The 19,413-nt window shown below is 53.9% G+C and overlaps 2 protein-coding genes across 3 annotated transcripts; both read left to right on the top strand.

Annotated features, from left to right (window-relative positions):
- Positions 1–275: 275 nt before the first annotated feature.
- NXT1 (nuclear transport factor 2 like export factor 1) lies at positions 276–3,267 on the top strand. The gene is made up of 2 exons (XM_069546508.1): positions 276–666; positions 2,619–3,267. The coding sequence occupies exon 2, from the start codon at positions 2,658–2,660 to the stop codon at positions 3,078–3,080; it is 423 nt and encodes a 140-aa protein (XP_069402609.1). The 5' UTR covers positions 276–666; positions 2,619–2,657; the 3' UTR covers positions 3,081–3,267.
- Positions 3,268–9,783: 6,516 nt separating this feature from the next.
- On the top strand, positions 9,784–18,015 carry GZF1 (GDNF inducible zinc finger protein 1). 2 transcript variants are annotated; one of them, XM_069546509.1, is made up of 6 exons: positions 9,784–9,865; positions 11,001–12,397; positions 13,449–13,543; positions 14,969–15,136; positions 15,615–15,772; positions 16,032–18,015. In XM_069546509.1, exons 2-6 carry the CDS (start codon positions 11,022–11,024, stop codon positions 16,365–16,367), a joined length of 2,133 nt encoding a protein of 710 aa, XP_069402610.1. In that variant the 5' UTR covers positions 9,784–9,865; positions 11,001–11,021; the 3' UTR covers positions 16,368–18,015. The 2 variants fall into 2 exon arrangements, with proteins under 2 accessions (XP_069402610.1, XP_069402611.1); XM_069546510.1 differs by having other exon boundaries at positions 9,832–9,957.
- Positions 18,016–19,413: the final 1,398 nt, after the last annotated feature.

Here is a 19,413-nt window from a genome sequence, read left to right on the forward strand (position 1 = left end):
CCTAGGAAAGCAGGCAAAGAACCGCCCTGGCATTGCCAAGGGGAACACACCCAGAACAGGCGGCAGCGTCAGTTAACCGGTGCCAGGAGGTTTCAGCGCAGCCGCGAGACGGCCCCAGAGCCCCCGCCCAACTCCGCCCCAGAGCAGGGGATCTGCGAGGCTTCGTCCAATCAGAGGCCGTACCTAACCTCGGGCCTACGTCTATAGACCAATGAAGACTCGAGCGAGCGGTCTTCTGGGAACTTGCCTTTCCCGGAAGCTGCCCTACCCGTGCCACACTTAGGCGGGGCTAGCCTTACGGTCGGCAGCCCCACTGGCTGAAACGGCTGTCCGTCACGGGGCGGGAAGGGGCCGGGCGCTTGAGTCTGCGCGTTGCTGGCTGGCCGCGCGCGCGGGAACCCGCAGAGGCGCTGGCTGGACCCGGCAGGTCCTGGGAGGTAGTGGTGAGGCGGAGGCGGCTCTTCCCCGGCCCGCCTGGGCAGGCTGCAGAGGACCGCGGAGCCTCGGCTGGCCTGGCCTACGGTCACGGGGGGCTCCGCGTAGCCGCGTGAACGGAGCCGCCCACGCCGACCCGTGCGGTGATTTTCCCCTCACCTGCCCGCCCAACTGAGCCCCTCGCTGACGCGGTCATCTCCCGCACTGAGCAGGGCGGTCACTCCCGTGCAGGTAGGTGCCCCTGCGCAGGTCTGCGCTCCCGGGTCTGGTAGATGACCCCCGCGTACGTAGGAGGTGCCCCCCCCCCCCCCCGGTCAGTGGCCCCGGAGTGGCGAGGATGCCACTTGGTCTCGCCGCGAGTCTGGGGCGGTTGCAGCCCCGCAGAAACGACCGCTCCCTAAGGACCCCCAGGCGGGCAGCTGGTTGAGCCGCGGCGGCCCGAGATGCCGGTGATCGGCGTGGACGCCAGCAGATGGGGGCTCGGCTGGGTGCAGGGGGTGGTGTCCAGCGAGGGCGATGGGCCCGGAGGGGGAGGTTACAAACTGGCCATCCTGGAACCCTGCGCCCCCAGACTGGACCCAGAGAGGCAGGAGCCGGTGAGGCAACCGCGCCGTCCGGGCAGGCAGCGTATTCTAGTAGAGGACAGATCAGGGCCGTGTCCACCCTCGACCTAGTCCACACCTGGGTTTTCTTTCCTCGTTGCGAAGTTGTTACCATAACGCCTCATCAGTTTGCGGTGACTATTGAAGGACGGGGTGTATATGAAGCGCTGGGAAGTATAGTTTGGAGTGAGTGTGTGCGCGGCTGGACTTGAGGCCCCACCCCCGCCCCGAGGGGGTGGCAGGACCCGCGTGGGTGCCTGGCCCTCAGCGCTCTTTTCAAGGCTGGAGCTCTCCCCGCCTACCCGCTCCTACCCCTGGCCAGTTCTCTCCTGGAGGCTCTGGCCTCCTCCACCTTCCTCTCCCTGACTCCCTCCTAACCTTGCGTGGGATCTTTTCTCTCTTTCAAAAGCTGATTTTTTTTTTTTTTTTAAGTTAAACTCTCCCCATGTCTCATCCCCATAAAGAATCCGCCTGCAGTGCAGGAAATAAGAGAGGCGGCTTCCATCCCTGAGCCAGGACGATCCCCTAGAGAAGGAAATGGCAACCCACTCCAGTATTCTTGCCTGGAGAATCCCATGGACAGAGGAGCCTGGCGGGCTACAGTCCATGCGGTCGCAAAGAGTCAAAGGAACACTACGGAGCATGCATGCACAACGTTGAAATAAAAAAATACTTAAGTTTGTAAATCTAAATGCATCCAATATTTTAGTAATGTTGTCTTCTGTTGGATTTTTGTGTAGTGAAATATTTTAATCAGGCAAAAAAGAATACAACTACAATAGTTATTGTATACCTTGGGGAAAAAAAGCAAATAATTTTTCCTTATGCTTTTGGACTTTTTTTTTTTTTTAAGGAAATGTTTCATTTTGGCTACAGCTAAAATTCTTCCTTGCTGTCACCACCCCCTCACCCCACAGAATTTCTTCTGTCTGGCCTGCCCTTTCTTGGCTCACAGGACTCCCCTGTGCTCCCTGGAGCTCTTGAGTCGTCACTCATTCCAGTCAGCTCCAGCCTTGCTCCTCAAATAGAGCCCATAGTGAGAACTGTGGCCACCAGTACTGGTCCTGTCCTGTCCTCAACGACATTTGTTCTCTTGCCCTCTTAGGGAACCTGCCTTCTCTTCACCTTCCCAGGCCCAGTAGGTGAGCTCATGATAGATGGATCAGCCTTCGTTGGGCCACTGTTCCTTTCTCCAGAGTGTGGTGTCTGCACCAGACACACGAGGGCAGTCACAGCTGTTCCATGCTTCCAGGAAAAAGCAGCCTCCCACAGTCAGTTGTTAAGAAATTCATTGTTAAAATTCATAGTAATAAGCTGTCATTGCTGGCCGTATGGGTCTCAGGCTTTTTAACTGAGTGTGCGGTGTCCCCTGCTTCCCTTCATCCTGCACTGCAGTCATAGTCATGCACAGGTAGGGATGTTCCTGTCTCCAATGAGCAAACTGGGGCCCAGCCGGACCAGGCGTCGGCAGCAGGGGGCGCCCAGAATTTCGCCTCAGTCGGAGGACTGGTCCTTTGTGGGGCGTGACGGTCATCAGCATTCACACAAGGTCTCTTCCACCTTCCGCCCCCTCGGGTACAGGAGGCACCTGGGCCAAGGCCTCCCTTGGCGGGGCCAGTGATGGCGTCCGTGGACTTCAAGACCTATGTGGACCAGGCGTGCCGCGCAGCTGAGGAGTTCGTGAACGTGTACTACAGCACCATGGACAAGCGGCGGCGGCTGCTGTCCCGCCTGTACATGGGCACAGCCACCCTGGTGTGGAACGGCAACGCTGTCTCCGGGCAAGAGTCCCTGAGTGAGTTTTTTGAGATGCTGCCTTCCAGTGAGTTCCAGATCAACGTGGTAGACTGCCAGCCTGTCCATGACGAAGCCACCCCGAGCCAGACCACGGTCCTTGTGGTGATCTGTGGGACAGTGAAGTTTGAGGGCAACAAACAGCGAGACTTCAACCAGAACTTCATCCTGACGGCCCAGGCCTCACCCAGCAACACAGTGTGGAAGATTGCCAGCGACTGCTTCCGGTTCCAGGACTGGGCCTGCTAGTGGGGTGGTGGGACACCCCAAGCCTGAACCCTGGGCTCGCTCAAGTTTGAGGGGCCCCTGTCTGGGCATACACTTGTTTGTCACAGTTGCCTTTTTGAAGTAGTAAAATTCTCTATTTTTCTATTTGCCCAGGAGAGACTCTGGTTCTGGAAATTTTGATGAATAAAATGTTGCTTCTTTTCCCCTTGCTGGATGTGTTTGGGCGATACTGGGGAGAGGGGCCCAGGAGAAGGAGGGTTAAAGCTGCAAGGCCAGCAGAAGGCACTGCAAAGACTGAGATCCAGGGCTGCCGCACACACAGAGGACACCCTTGGGACTCTTCGAAAATCACCAGGCGCACATCCTGGTTGAACTACTGAATCTGAGAGGGTGGGCCTGAGCGTTTTTGGCATTTTACAAAAGCCCCCTAGCTGTCTATTAAAACACTTTAGAGAACCCCCTGACTAGGTGGCTGGACCCACACTGGGACTTTGCACCTGTGCTGGGAGTTACATGGATGAAAACAGGTAAGATACCTGGAGTTAGCTAATAACTGCTTGTAAACAAGGAAGCTCCATTGACTACTCCCTTACAAAGAGAACTGCTTTTAAGAGGAAGAAGTACTGAGGTGGGGCTGGGGGGCATCAGAATTAGATGCTGGTTTTACTGACCCTGAGGACCAGCTCACCCCATTTCTCCAAAGTAAAGAAAAAATGAGCCATTTCCATCATCCTTTGATTAATAGATGAGCTCTTGTGGACACGCGCCTTCCCCAGGTAAATCTGTGATCAAAGGTCAGGCTGGGGGGTGTGGGTTAGGATTAGGAATGGGGGACTTGTGTAGGCTGCACAGATGGTAGGGACCTCTAGCCCTGGGCTATGGCATCCACCAGGGATGGCTAGGCAAGGTGGGCATTGCTGCCATGTCAGGAAGGATCTCACTCCCCTCTGATAGAGGAAAAGGGGCCTGACCTTGGGGACTGGACTGGGAGCTGGCAGGACAGAGGGACAGGGCAGGAGGCTGTATGGTGGCTGTGTACAGAGGGTGGGGGGCAATGGCAGCCTGTACTAAAGGGCAAGCCCTGGTCAGTGCCCCAGGCTGAGATGCAGGCCTGAACACAGAGCCTGGTGTGTGTGTGTGGGGCTGGTGGGGTCGGTGCAGGGGTGGGGGGTAGTGTCTCAGGTGCCGGATCACTGGGCCTCTGGGAGAAGCCAAGCAGAGAGTGGACAGGGTCCTCAGGGCTCAGAGTTGCTAGGGGAGCAAGAACCCCCCACTGCAGGAGGTCTGTTTTCTAAGTCTAGATCTAAGCAGTCTTGGGCTCCCCAGGTGGCGCTAGTGGTAAAGAACCCACCTGCCAATGCAGGAGATGTAAGAAAGGCGATTTGATTCCTGGGTTGGGAAGATTTCCCTGGAGGAGGGCATGACAACCCACTCCAGTATTCTTGCCTGGAGAATCCCATGGAAGAGGAGCCTGGAGGGCTATAACCCGTAGGGTCGCAAAGAGTCAGACACGACTGAAGCAACTTAGCACACATGAACTAAGCAGTGCTGAGGCCTCAGAAAACCCACTGCAGTGCCCCAAGAAAAAAAAGATCCAGGTTCAGAGATAGCCAACTCCTCTTACAGAATGCTCCCCTCCAAAGGCTCATGACAGAAACTCTGATGACAGAGGTTGGTTCAGGAGACTAGAGGTGCACCAACTTGCTGAGGGAGGGTCCAGACACAGAGCCTTCTAATCCTTGAGGCTTTGAGGGGCTTTAGGTGAATGCAAAACTGTCTCATCTACAAGTGAGTGCCACATGTCATCAGGGTGCCCCACTGAAGGACATCAGCTGCTCTCTGACCACTGAGAGTCCACTGAGAGCTAGGTCAGACATCACTTGCTCTGTGGGTCTTCGCTAGTGCAGCTAGCACGCAGGCCTGCACTTCAGTGTAGCAGGGGCTCACACCCCCTCTGAAGGGGGCTTGAAGAGGTAGACCTGTCTGTGATACAAATATGAAAAATCTTTGAGAGTCTCTGAAGTTCAAATACTTGGTAGAGTATTAACAGTTGTTACAGGCAGGAAGAACAACATCCCAAGAACAGCTCAAGATACTTTGCACTATTTTCAGCCCCGTTTTACAAATGAGAAAACTCGCTTTGTGTTTTAAAAAAAAGATTCCATATAGGCTTGCCCTGTATGCACGGACCACTAGAAGGACTGGCAAAAACGTTAAGTACGGCTGTCCTTAGGATCTGGGTTCTAGAGTTTTAACGCGGAGACAAGGCACTTGATGCCGAATGTCCTTGTAGATATTCATACAGTGTGCGCATCATGTTTTTTTAAATTAAAATCTCATTTAATAATCAAGGCTGTTTTCACAGCAAGAAATAGGGGCATTCAAGTTGCGGACACCTCGAAGAGTGACTTCCCGCCCCAGAGCGTCCCGACCTGAGCCAGACCCTACCAGTGAAGTATCCAAGTAGATACCGCTTTGAAACATCCTGGGTTCTCCGGGAAAAGAAAAAAAAAGGGGGGGGGGGGCGTGTTTTATTACAGATCACCACCTGGCCCTGTGAGACGTTAAAGTCTGGAAACGCTGCCCAAATTTAAGGCAGGTAAAGACGTGCCTGATCTCATTGATACAGCCCCAGCTGACCCAATACGGCTTGGTCTGGCCCACTTGAACCAGATCGTACAGCCGGACAGCGCTAGAAAACCCCTGCCCGGCCCCAGGGCCGGGCCCCCACCCTGAACCCAAACCGCGAGGCCACGAGCCCCAGGCACGGACGCTCGATCCGCCTCTGCCCATTCAAGTCCCACTAAGCCGCGCATCCCGGCGCACGCAGGGAGGCCAACAGCATCCCGGGCGACGTCAGAGGACCCAATGGAAACCGAGGCTCCAGCCCCGCCCTTCGTCAGCGCCCGGTGGGCGGAGCGGGCGGCCTCCGGTGGGCGGGGCGGGCAGCTCCCGCTACCCTCCCTGGGCAGGTTAGAATTTGATGTGGGGAGTTGCTTACGGTCTGGTTCCAAAGATTCGCTTTTAAATCAGATCATTTCCTGGGTACAACAGCATACCTCCTTTATTCATTTCAGTATAGTGAAGGTTTCCGCAAACATTTTTCCAATGATGATTTGATAAACATATACATTATGGAATTATTACGACGAGTTCCATTAAACACTTTTTAAAACGTTGTTTTAATGACTGCATAATAAACCAATGCATGGGTATATTCAGTTGTCTCCTTTTGGGCAAGTAGGTTGTTTCCAAATTTTCACTAACATAATAATTACCTGAAAGTTGTTCACTCCACTTCCTCAGAATGACTACAGGGGGTTACATGGAGATAAATATCTATTCCCCTGAGACTGCATTTCCCATGCAAACATTTGCTGCATCACAGATTGTGTTTAACTTCGGGTTAAACTTTGTCCTATTCATTATCATTGCTTTTTATAGTGATGTCTCTGCCATGCGTACATGTATGTGAGTTGTCCATTTGTATTCTTTGTTTTGTATTAGGCTGTTGGTGTTTCTTCATTTTCTAAAGCTTCTTTGAATAGCCTGCTGTAATTTCTACCTTGGAACCTGATCAGGTAGCATTTCTAAAGGAAACTGAATATAAAACTTATAATAATCACATCCAGTTTCTTCACTTTAATCATTAAAGCTATTATGACCCTGAATAAAGAAGTCCTTTCAGCACTGAACACTAACCAACTTGGGTAGAACACAGAATTTTGGCTGCTTTTTCCACATATCCTGGTTCTGTGTCTGCTTGGACTTTTAACAATTCTAAATACTTAATATGCTCTTTTAAACACTTAGGCTCTTTGTTAATGACAAAGTAAGATTGCAGTGGTGTGACATTTTATATGAAATTGTCCTATAAAAAGTGGTGCGCCGTCTATTTGACATCTTGTGTTGAAGCAAACTTGATTTCAAAATGTGCGTGGCCAAATTAAATTTATCCAAATGTGGTGCTCATGATAAGAGGATATATGTATTTTTAAAACATACATGGCTTAATGGAATCTGAACTCTTTCCACAAATAAGGTGCTATTTGTTCGTATGTTTCCTATCTCCTATCATTAGCATATACACTTTTCTTGAAAACATTTTATTTGGGCACACATCTTGAAGACTGAGGACTGTTTTTTGAAACTATTGAGAGTTTTGATAAACAGAACATCATGCTGAATACACTGTATGTGTAAAAATCCCTTGCTTAAAGTTGTTTTCATCCATCAATGAACATGTGAAGTTGGAATCCCCATGCACTGCTGGTGGGAATGGAAAATGGTGTGGTTGTCATGGAAAGTAAGTTGGGGGTTCCTCAAAAAGTTAAACACAGAATTACCATATGGTCTAGCAATTCTACTTCTAGATACATACCCCAAAGAAATGAAAGCACGGACTCAGATTCTCGTACACCAGTATTCATAGCAGTCACTGGCAGACCAATACCAGGAGAGCACAGAGGTGAGAGATGGTAGGGATGTGGCCAGGTAGTAGGGCTGGAATGCTGGACTTTAATAGGAAGCCCCCCCCCACTTATGTCCCCCCAGCACCTTAGAAACCACACTTCTCAGTATTCACTTTTGGATTCACACAAAACAAGACATGGAACATCTAGGATGCTACTGATACTTAATCATACCCTCCCTAGTTCCCATTTGATGTTTACCTGATCTGACAGGAGACAGCTCTGTTCTGTAGTGGCGGAGGCGTGTGGCCAGCACAGAGCTAAGTTATGGAGGTTCAATCCTAGCTGTCTTGTTCTCCCTGTGTGATCTTGGGTAAGCTAGCCAACCTCCCTCTGCCTCAGTCTCCTCATTCATATAATGGGGTAATACTACTACCCCCTCAGAGTTTTGTGAGTAGTGACTAACATCAGTAATGGGGGAATGGTGTAGTAGTGGCCCACCTTCTGTAACCATGTAGCACGCTCTGTTGTTATTATCCTGAGACTTGAGACCAGTTTGGGTGGAGTTGCTGGGAGGAGATCTGTTTGCAGGAGGAAGTCAGGGCCCCTGGTGAGGGAGGGGAAGAGACTCCCAGTCTGGAGAGAGACTAAACTCTCAAGGCATGCACCTGGCCCTGAGGCCAACCTCCAGAAACTGGGATGACTTCTGGAAATCCTCCTGAGAAGAACAACTGTGGGATACACTTCCTAGTGCACCTGGAGGGAGGAAGAGCCCACGAGTGTGTGAGGAGGGCAGGGAACCGGCAGAGTCTCATGTTTTTTTTAGCTGCAGTAGAAAGCAGAGATTGTACGGTAGCTAGAAAGCTAGAAATCAGAAGCTAGAAAGTAGGGCGGAACAGATGGTGGAACTGCTTATCTTGTTTGGGCTTCACTGTGAATAGCGGCTGACCCATTTCCCCAAGGTCACAGGCTTCTGCGCTGACTGCACCCAGGCAGGGCAGGTGGGCACAGTGCCAGGGGGCAGGGAGGGCGTGTGACATGTGCCCCGTGTGGAGGAAGCGTCGGGCCATGGAAAGCCGAGCTCAGTCTTCTGCCACACGGCCTCCAGTCTTCCTGGTCCTGGGCTCCTTCCACTAGTGACACTGTGATCATCAGGGCGAGGCCTCCCGCTCTGGGATGGACTTGAGCACTTATAGTCCTAAACATGGAAACTGAAGGATGATAGTTATTTTCAATGGCTTCCATTCCTCCTGCCCTAACTACATGGAAAAGAGGCTGCTGCCTAAGGCGCCCTTGCCTGGACCCTGGCACCCGGGCCCTGCTACCCGGGTCCACACTACGTCCCAGCCGCTTCAGGCAGATGTTTTCCAGACGGGTACAGAGACAGTAGGAGAGTGCTTGTTCTAGACGAGGACCGTGCAGAGGATCTGCCTCGTTTCTGGACGTTGTGTACACTGTGCAAACTGAACCAGAAGACACAGGATGAGAGGTCGGCCCAGGATATGTTGGGCCTCTGGGACAAATGAAGACAAAGGGAGGTTCGGAGCGGCGACGTGAAGCCTCCGGAACGGGGCGGGGGCGGCCCAGGCCCCGAGATCGCCTACGGACAGCCGAAGGCTCGCACACCCCGGGAAGCGGTGGCCGGAGCGCGAAGCTCGCGGGCTCTCAGAGCACACGAGGCTCCGGCTCACCTCCTGGCCGCCCGCGCGCCTGCCGCCCGCGTGCCTGCAGCCCACATCGACCCCAGCCCCGACTCCGCCCGGTGCTGCCGGGCTAGACCTACAGATTTCCGCTGCACATGACGGCGCCCCGCCCCCTCCAGGTGCCAAGCCCCTCCCCACCGCCCCGCCCTTCCTGCGCCACGCCCCTCCTTGCCCCTCCCACCGCCCCGCCCATATGACCCCACCCACCAGACGCTCCGCCCCATCTGGTGCCCCGCCCTCCTACTGTCCGCCCACCCGGCTGGGGCCTCGGAGGAGGGACCTGCGCGTGAGGCGCGGGTCTCCCCCACGGGGCATGTGACTTTCTCGGCCCTGCCCCCGCCCCCATACCGCGTCGCGAGAAGCTCAGAGCCGCCGGCACAGTGTTATGCGCAGGCGCAGACCCTACTTCGCGGCGGGTGACGCAATCCTGCGCAGCCGGCAGGGCGTGCGGCGGCAGCGTGCGTCGGATCACGTAACTTTTCCGAACGGCTTCCGCCGCCCCCAGTGCTTGCGCAGGCCCTCCCCTCTACCAGCTGGGGGCGAGGCCGGGCCCGACGCGGCCAATCGGTGTCGCCCTCGCAGACCCCACCCCCGTGCCCCGCCCCCCGTCCGTCGGGCCGCCTGTCTGTCCGTCTGTCTGTTCCCAGGCCTAGTCCTCGGAAGCGTGTCTGCGGCTGCGGCGAGGTTGCGGGTACGCGGCCAGCGGGGTGGTGGGCGGCAGGCCTGGCCCCCGCCTCGCGCTCAGTGGCCACCCGCGGGCTGGGAAGCCGCCGAGGAGTCGGGGTCGGTTCAGCGGGCGGCGGGCTAGGGGAGAGGCGGCCACGGCCCCTGCGTCCGGAGGGCGCTGAGGGGCTGGACCGGGACCGGTGAGGCCGACCTAGGGACCCGACCGCACCGGCGGGACGGAGGCCGGGTCTGGGAGGACGGGCCCGACTGGAAGGCGGTGTGCTCTGGGGGAGGCGCAAGTCAGACCCGGCCGCTCCGTGACCGTGTCAGGGGGCGCCCCCGCGAAGGCTGCCCCGGGGTTGCCGGGCCGCCGGCGTGGCTGCCACTCCAACGGCGGCCTGTCCAGCCTCCAGCCCAGGAGCCTCTGTGGCTGGAGGGACTGAGGGCCCTGCTCCAGGTAGCGCAACTGGACCCCAGCGCTGTGCCCCCGGTCGCCCCAGTGCAGTAGGACGGGCGTCCGGGGGTGGAGATGCCATGGATTGTCCGCTACTTTCCAGGAAGTTTTCTTCGTAGAAAGTAGATATTTTCTTCAATCGGTTGTTTCCAAAGTCAGACAGGGTTTGCTTTCCTAACCGTGGTGGCCATGTATTTTATCTGGTTTCCAGATCAAAGCGTTTGTGTTTTGGTCGCTAAGTCGTGTGTCCGACTCTTGCAACCCTGGGGACTCTAGCCGGCCAGGCTCCCTAGTCCATGGGATTTCCCAGGCGAGAATACTGGAGTGAGTTGCCATTTCCTCCTCCTGATCAACGCAGCACAGCTTATTTATTGTTGCTTTAAATTCTGTTTACAAGGTCTGGGTCTGCAGGCAAATAACAGAATCACCTCAAGAAGCAAATTGTTGCTTTAACATACTTCATTAATAATATCTTTAGGGCAGCCTTAGTCTTTTTTCATACAAATGTCTCTGGAGGTACACTGGGACTTCAGAAAAAATGCTAAGATGTGATGTGTGACTTGAAAGTGTACGGGAGAAAAGTTAGGTTTTTTAGGTCGTTCATCAGTTTATATCTTCTAAAGAACTGATATGTAATCCTCACAGTTCTTATTCCTTCTGCTTCGGAGGTTGCTGTGCATGAATAATTCTTGGTTTGTGTTCAAAGGTGTTTCTGGGAAGAAGAAACATGGAGAGTGGTGCGGTCCTGCTAGAATCCAAGTCCTCCCCAATCAACCTCCTGCATGAGATGCACCAGCTCCGCCTGCTGGGTCACCTGTGTGACGTGACCGTCAGCGTGGAATACCAGGGCGTCCGGGAGGAATTCATGGCCCACAAGGCAGTGCTGGCAGCCACCAGCAAGTTTTTTAAGGAAGTGTTCCTTAACGAGAAGACTGTGGATGGTGCCAGGACTAACGTCTACTTAGACGAAGTGCAGGTAGCCGACTTTGCTTCCTTTCTTGAGTTTGTCTACACGGCCAAGGTACAGGTCGAGGAAGACCGGGTACAGCGCATGCTGGAAATGGCGGAAAAGCTGAAGTGTTTGGACTTATCCGAAACTTGTTTTCAGCTGAAGAAGCAGATGTTAGAGTCGGTACTTTTGGAGTTGCAGAATTTCTCAGAGTCTCAGGAGGCAGAAGGGAGCAGCGGCGCCCAGGTTACAGCTGCTCTCGCCCCTGAGGCCTGGGCAGGGGTGGCCACTGATGGCCCTCTGGCCAATGGGGTTGCCAGTTCTTTGGATCCCCCAGCAGAGAGAATCAGCAATGGTCTGTTGCCAGATCTGACCCCGAGGAAGTCCAGGGAGAAGCCAGACAAGAGGAAAGAGGTGGCTAAGCCCCCCTACCCCAAGCTCAGAAGGGCCAGTGGGCGGCTGGCCGGGAGGAAGGTGTTCGTGGAAATCCCTAAAAAGAAGTACACGCGCCGACTCCGGGAGCAGCAGAAGAGTGCTGAGCAGGACATGGGGGGCTGCGGGGGCCCCCGGGAGCCCAGCCCAGAAGCCCTGGAAACCGAGAAAGAAGCAATCACGAAGGACGAGGAGGACAGCGAGGCTGGGGCAGGGGCGGAGGCCGCGCCGCCCAAAGTGGGGCGAGGTGAGGAGGGGGACGAGGAGGAGGAGGGAGAAGAGGGCCCGGGTCGGCGGAGGAGCAACTTCCAGTGTACGCGCTGTGAGAAGGCCTTCTTGTACGAGAAGAGCTTCCTGAAGCACGTGCGGCTCCACCACGGCGTGGCCACCGAGGTGGTGCACCGCTGCGACACCTGCGGCCAGACCTTTGCCAACCGCTGCAACCTGAAGGGCCACCAGCGGCACGTGCACAGCAGCGAGCGCCACTTCCCGTGCGAGCTGTGCGGCAAGAAGTTCAAGAGGAAGAAGGACGTGAAGCGGCACGTGGTGCAGGTGCACGAGGGCGGCGGCGAGCGGCACCAGTGCCAGCAGTGCGGCAAGGGCCTGAGCTCCAAGACGGCGCTGCGGTTGCACGAGCGCACGCACACCGGCCACAAGCCCTACGGCTGCTCCGAGTGCCCGGCCACCTTCTCGCAGCCGTCAGCCCTCAAGACCCACCTGAGGTAGGCCTGGGGTGGGCGTGGAGGCGTGGGCGGCCGGCGTGGTCCCCTCTCCCTGGAGGGGTCACTGTTCGGTTGCTCCTTCTCGAAGTCGGGGGCTGCTTCCATTGTCTGGGTTCTCCCTGGAGACAGAGATGCGGGGATGGCGCTCTCTGGGTGGGGCCTGGGCTGATGGGGACCCCAGCCCCCCGTTCAGGCTCAGGGGCCCCTCTCCATCCCTTACAGCCCCCCATCACCTCTGCTGAGTCGGGCCAGAGACCCCAGACCGCCTTACTTTGGGACCCTGGCCTGAGACCAGTCAGGTGGCACAGTCTCCCTGGAGACTTAAGCGGAGGGACACTTCTCTGGGTGTGGAGAGTGCCTGCCACCTGTCAGTCTGATAAGCTCCAGGGTTAGGACAGTTAGGGATTCCATGTATTGATTCTGAAGTACAGGTAGGTGACATTCAGTTTTTAAATAAATTCCCTTCTGATGTTCAGTACTTATACTTGAAATTCAGACAAAGCAGTTTTCCACTCTCCCCGAGATCTGCCCTCTCCCTGGGCCAGTCTGGGGGTGGTAGGTGGGTGTTCATTGTCCTTTTCCTGCCCCAGCCTGGCTCAGGAAGGGCTCAGGAAACGTGGTGATGGTCACTCCGTTCTTGCCCCGACGTGCAGGGCTGACATGTGTGCCCTGGGGACCAGCTGGCTTCATGTGTTAACAGTAAAGGTTTTGACCACATGGTTCTTTGTCAGTCTAGGTGACTGTTCTTAATGAGGCAGTTTTATAAATACCATGTGGTGCTATTGAGTGTCTTAATCTGTGGAGGTTCGGCCTCTGCCTGCATGTGGGGCACCACTAACCACACGGCCTATTTGGCAGGCTCTGTGTCCGGCAGGACTTGGCAGTCTTGCCTCAGGCAGAGACTGACTTGGGGCTGAGAGTCCTGGGCCTCACTACCTTTAATTCCTTCACATTTGGGCTTGTGGAGCAAAGGGTTTCTGCAGGGGAGGGAGGAGCTTGGTGATGCAGAGTGAGCTTTGGAACACAATCTGAATTACTCTTATGGTTTCAGAATTCACACGGGGGAAAAACCTTTTGTCTGTGATGAATGTGGTGCAAGATTCACTCAGAACCACATGCTGATTTATCATAAAAGGTGTCACACAGGTAAATATGCTGCTGATTGAATATCTTTCCTGTAGGAGGGAAACTGCAGTTTATTAGTTTAGATGTTGCTGTCTGCCTGGGGTTCAGGTTAAAGCCGGGATTTGCTTCCTCATCTAGTAAGTGAGCACAAGTAAATGAATAAAATATGCCCACTGCCTCCAGTACCATGTGCCCATGGCCATGACCTTTGTGTACTGCTGGTCCTGTGTCCGAGGCATCCAGAGGTAGCCTGGTGTTTCAGCCCCAAGTTCCCTTTCCAAGAATCTTTCTCAAAGAAACTGCTCAGAATGTGGGGAAAGCCATATGCTGTTATCTCCATTCTTGCTGTTTCTAGTAACACAGCATCAGGAACAAATGGACCGTCCAGCCCCAAGAAAGTGGTTCAATAATCGGGTAAATCCACCCCGTCCCACCCAGGACCAAGCCTTTCGGCCTAAGGTCTCTGAATGATTACGAAAAATGCCTGTGCTTGGTTGTCAACTTGAGATTCACAATGAAGCATACAGTGAATCCCAGCTTTCCTGAAAACCTGCAGACTTAAGAGTTATGAGGTGTTGAAGTGGTGGAATTATGGGGTTGTCAGAAGTTTTGTGGTATAATTTCATCATGCAAGGGAGAACGTTTAAGCTCTCCATTCTGATTCTGCGCAGTGCTCCTGGGGTCAGAGCCCCGGGGAGTCCAGCTGTTGGGTATTGTGCTTATCACACAAGCCCAGTTTTTTCCTGCCTGCATTTAAAAGTGTTTACTTCTCTGCACTGTCCTGTGAGCCTCAAGTTCCGATGGTGAGACAGGTGAGCCACTAAATGATGTGAACTACTAGACTGAAAAAGCAGAAGTGGTGTCTGATCAGAGTGGAGGAGGGAGTCAGGTCACACTGAAGCATTCAGTTAGAACTGGTCATTTGATGGACTTGCTAATATGTTCAGATTTTATTGAAGCCAGTTTTGGCGTTTGAGAAATCAGGGCAAACCTAACAGAGGAGTCTGGGGTGCAGACTGCACAGCGTTGGAGGGTGGACGCCCTCCTGCTTCTCACCTGCCCAGGTGGGCGGTCGCTGCTCCACGACAGCCACGTGTGCTCACCACAGACTCCGCTCCCTTCCGGAAGGGCGTCTGCTAGAGACCCACCACAGCCCTGTGGAAAAGTCCAACTTTTCCAGCAGACTGTTCTTGTTTGGGAATGACTGCATTTCCAAAATGTGAGCTGGCTGGACGTGCTCTTTCATCCTAATCTACTGGAATCTTTCTGGGGATTTCCAGTGGGCAATTCCACCAACTTTGGGTAGCAAGCACTGTACCTGAGTAGATGTTTCCGAGTAGTTTTCACAAGAGAAGGTAGCCCGCAGCCTGTCGGGGCACTTCGGAGGGTGGACCTGGTCCTCCTGCCTGTGTCACATCTAACTCCCTGTCTCCTCTCTCTGTGTAGGTGAGAGGCCTTTCATGTGTGAAACGTGTGGCAAGAGTTTTGCTTCCAAGGAGTATTTAAAACATCACAATAGGATCCATACTGGGTCCAAACCCTTTAAATGTGAAGTTTGTTTCAGGACTTTTGCTCAGCGGAATTCACTTTACCAGCATATCAAAGTCCACACAGGTATGGCTGGAGTGTCGCCAGAGATGGGAGGTCAGTGTGCAAGAAAACATCCTGAAGGTTTTATTGAAAAATTATTTGCAATTTTAACTTTACATTATATGCTTTAATAGCATTTAAAACTTTCCTGAGTTTCTAGTTTCTCTGACAAACTGGAAAGGTCTAACGTGTACACAGATGTGGACATGTGAACATTTTCAAACCTTCAGATTAGAACTAGGGGTGACGGTGTGCATGTCTTTTTGGGACACCACACGTGTGCATGGTCAGGTGTGACTAGAAAGTAGGTGAGCTGCCTGCAGCCACTGCACCAGCTGTGGGTGAGGCCACGGCCCCCGGGGCCCCTTGTGGCGGGGGGGCGTGTGCTCCTGTGGCCCTGCTGTGGCGGGGGTGGGGGGGGCGGGGGGTGCCACCGTACTGCCACAGAGCAATAGGCAGCCCCTTCCCCTCCCTTCCCCCTCCCTCCATCCCTTCCCCTCAGGGGAGCGGCCATACTGCTGTGACCAGTGCGGCAAGCAGTTCACGCAGCTCAACGCCCTCCAGCGCCACCACCGGATCCACACAGGGGAGAAGCCGTTCATGTGCAACGCGTGCGGGCGGGCATTCACCGACAAGTCCACGTTGCGGCGGCACACCTCGGTGAGCCAGGCTGGCCCCGGGGTGCTGCTTCCAGCTGCGCAGCCCTGGATGGCAGAGTGCCCGTTCTCCTGCCCTGGGGCCCTCCGTCCGGGAGGGGGGGGGCCTGGTGCTGGCCGAGTCCATTCTGACGGGGACCGCGGTGAAGACGGGTCTGATGGGTGAAGGCTGTCAGGCCCAGTGACAAGTGGCTGTGAACCAGGGGTCTGTAGACCCTGGGCAGGGACACGTGGGTGACCGCTGTTGTGTGCTTGCTCCGCAGATCCATGATAAGACGACTCCGTGGAAGTCCTTCCTGGTCATCGTGGACGGCTCTCCGAAGAACGGCGACGGCCACAAGACTGAGCAGCCTGATGACGAGTACGTGCCGTCCAAACTCTCCGATAAATTGCTGTCTTTTGCAGAAAATGGCCATTTTCACAACCTGGCCACCGTCCAAGGCAGCATGCCTGCCATGCATGAGGACAGCCCCGCAGACCCAGCCTGCAAGTCCGACGGCCCCGTGGGGTCCCAGGACACGCTGCTGGCCACTGCCATCAGTGAGCTTAGCGAGCTGACACCACAGACAGAGCCAGGCCCACATAGCTCTGCTCTCTGACCCACGTGGACTGGAGCGGGGTCACCTGCCTGGAGGGTTCCAGCCTGCACTTGCACGGGAGGGCTGGATGTGAGCTTTCGTCAGGGGCCAAGAAGCAGGCAAGGATGGCTTCCACAGTTTTCTGAACTGCTACTTGCACGTCGCTATCAAGTCACTTCTCAAGCTTTCCCTTAGAAATCCTGACCCGCATGACCTCAGCCACACTTCATCAGCAAACAAGGCAGTTAGCGTCGCCTCACAGACCTCTGGTGGCAGCGCCCTGATGCCCAGCAACCCTGACACTCACAAGGCCGCGGTTACTGCTCAGCTTAGTCATGGGGCAGAGCGCCAACCCTGCTCCTGGAACTGTGTACCAGCTTGCTGCCTTAGGCTTTGTGTAGGTTTGTTTCTGATACTTTAAAGCTATTTTTCTACCAAGGTGAAAGAAAACTGGGAACACATATTTATTTTCAGCTGTTTCTTTCCTGTCAAACTGAAGCCCATCAGAGATGCTCTGGGCTGGAGATGAACGACAGCACTTGGCCCCCACCCTGCTTGTAGGCACTAAACCGAACGCTTGCCAGGTAGCTGCTCATAGCACACATGCAACTAGGAAGTTGGTCATTAAAATGACTTGAAGTGAAATGTGGCCATCAGGTTTCCTTCCTAAAAACCCAATTAGGTAAAAGCTGTCCTACCAAAGACTAGCAGAAAACAGTGGAGTAGTTTTCGCAAAGAGGTGTGAAAAAAGCCAGGGGCTGAGAACACTTGAAACATAGTGTAGTTATTTTATCCATAAGCAGCAATGCAGTGGTTGTGGCAAATCTAAGAACACAAGAGTATTGGTAGTTTTGCTAGACTTTTACTTCATTTCTGTGATTTTCAGAAACCCAGTGTTTTCATTAATGCGTGAGGAGCCTGACACAGGCAAGTCACTGACACACGTTCCCCTGGGAGCATGAGCAGATTGGGCAGCAGGGACCAAGCGCCTCCACACGCTCCTTCCTCTCTGATTAGCCTTAACAGTGGACCACGGAATGGCCAGCCTTGTCTTAAATGTGCCTGTCTCACGCTGGCCACTCTTGCCCAAGTGGCATTTGTATCCCGCCCCAGCCTGGTTCTTGACCCACTGGCAAGGGCGGTTCACCGTGTGCACAGTGCTTTGACTCACAGGTGACCCAGATCAAAAGCAAAGAATTCCTCTGTCACTAGTCGCTCTTTTTCTTAAATTTTAATTTATTAAACTTGCTGTGAAAACACTCATTTTCTAAGAGAAAGGTACTGTATGTTTAAGTCCAAGATGGAGACACAGGTGCACGAAACGCCAGAAAGAAGACCCAAGATGCTTTCTTCCCCATAAAACGCGGACGGTGCCCTGGGGGCTGACAGGCCACACGCCTGCTCCTGGGGTACTGAGTCCCACGCGTCTCCTGCTGTGACAGCAACACCCTCTTGTATTTACAGAACAGAAGTTATTTTCACACACGTTTTCTCTCAACAGAACGAACCTGCCCGCTGATGAACTGTTTTATGGGATAAAGTCATCTTAACGAGAAGGAATTTAAATAATAGATTATTTTGTTACCTACTGGAATTAATTTTTGTCTTGAATTTGTTTTAGAGATTCTACAAAAGTTTTATGTGTTAATAAATGTTTGTTTTGTAAAAATAGTTTTGCAAGGCTGTTTATTTCCATGATTAGAATTCATGTTCTGTAGAAATCAGATTCCTGACTGAAACAGGTATTTGCATTTTCTGGTCCTTCGAGAGTCTCACCAACCCTGTCTGCTGTACTTGTTCTGAGATGTGACCAGCCCGGCCCTGTGCACAGGCCCAGCCTCGTCACGGCCATGGTGAGTCTGCTCCACAAAGCCTCCTCTGTCTACAGTCACTTGTCTGTCTGCTTCTGGGGAGCGGAAGGGAGGGGAGGGCTGCTTCCTAAACTGCTGAAGGTGCATCTCAGGGATCTGGGGACATCTCCGTTTCTCCCCATGTGGGTGCTGTATTGCCAGGTCAGTATCAGCCCCAGACCCTCTGGACATGCTACCCAAAGGGGCCATTTTGCACCTAGCCTTCGTGTGGAAGATGCAGTCAGCCCAAACTCCAGAGCTTCCCCTGCCTCTGCTTTTACCCAAAATTTGTTGTACAGACTTTGAAAATAAATTTGACCAGGTGGTAAGGAAAGACCTTTCTTAAAGATGACCTTCACAGATACGTGGTTTTACTGAAGACAGTCACCTAAACTGACCAATGTGAGTGTGAGTTGTAATTTAAACTCTTTAACTGGCATGTCACGTACCTTGCCACAGCAAGGACATTTTTTGAGACCAAAAGAGTGCCTGTCCCCTTAACTTGATGGTGTTCCTGTTGCTTAAGGTGAAAGGCGATTTGTCCACAAGCACCAAGGCAGGCAGGAGGGTACAGGCACAGGGCCAGGTGGCATATCAGTCAGACCCAGCTGATGCCTAGCAACTGCCCACTTCCCTCCACCGGCAAGGGGCTATGGGACCCTCCCCGAGGCTGGCCAAACCCACCACAAGGGCTTCTGTTAGGAAACAAAGATTCTAAGAGAGGCATCTGAATAAGAAACTTACCTTGAGGATCAACGACGGGGCAGAGCTCCTACATGGGATCACGTGTTAGTCTATTCATTGTGAGTTTGCCTCGAATGATCTTTGAGGGACCTGACCGAGGCACTGAGCACCAAGTCAACGTGGCTCCGCCAAGACAGACTGAATGTTGGCCTCTGCCACCAAGGCGCCGCCCCTCCCTGAACCTTGTCGGAGCTCCCTGACCTGGCAGCAGCAAGGATGGGAATGTGGAGACTGCAGAGCCCTCGGCAGACCAGCAGTGGCACCAACAGACAGGATGGGTCTTCACAGAGCCCGGACAGCCATGCCCACTGCCCGGGGACACCTTCCAGAATGAGAAGCCAGCCCTGACCTGTGCAAACCAGCCAGGAAAGACACACCACGCTGCTCATAACTGGGACTTTATTTACTGTACAGGTTCACACAAAATACACAGACTCTGTGAAGGTGGATTTATCATCCAGGGTGAGTTTTCA

The sequence above is a fragment of the Ovis canadensis genome, chromosome 13 (assembly GCF_042477335.2).
Source record: "Ovis canadensis isolate MfBH-ARS-UI-01 breed Bighorn chromosome 13, ARS-UI_OviCan_v2, whole genome shotgun sequence".
NCBI lineage: Eukaryota > Metazoa > Chordata > Mammalia > Artiodactyla > Bovidae > Ovis > Ovis canadensis.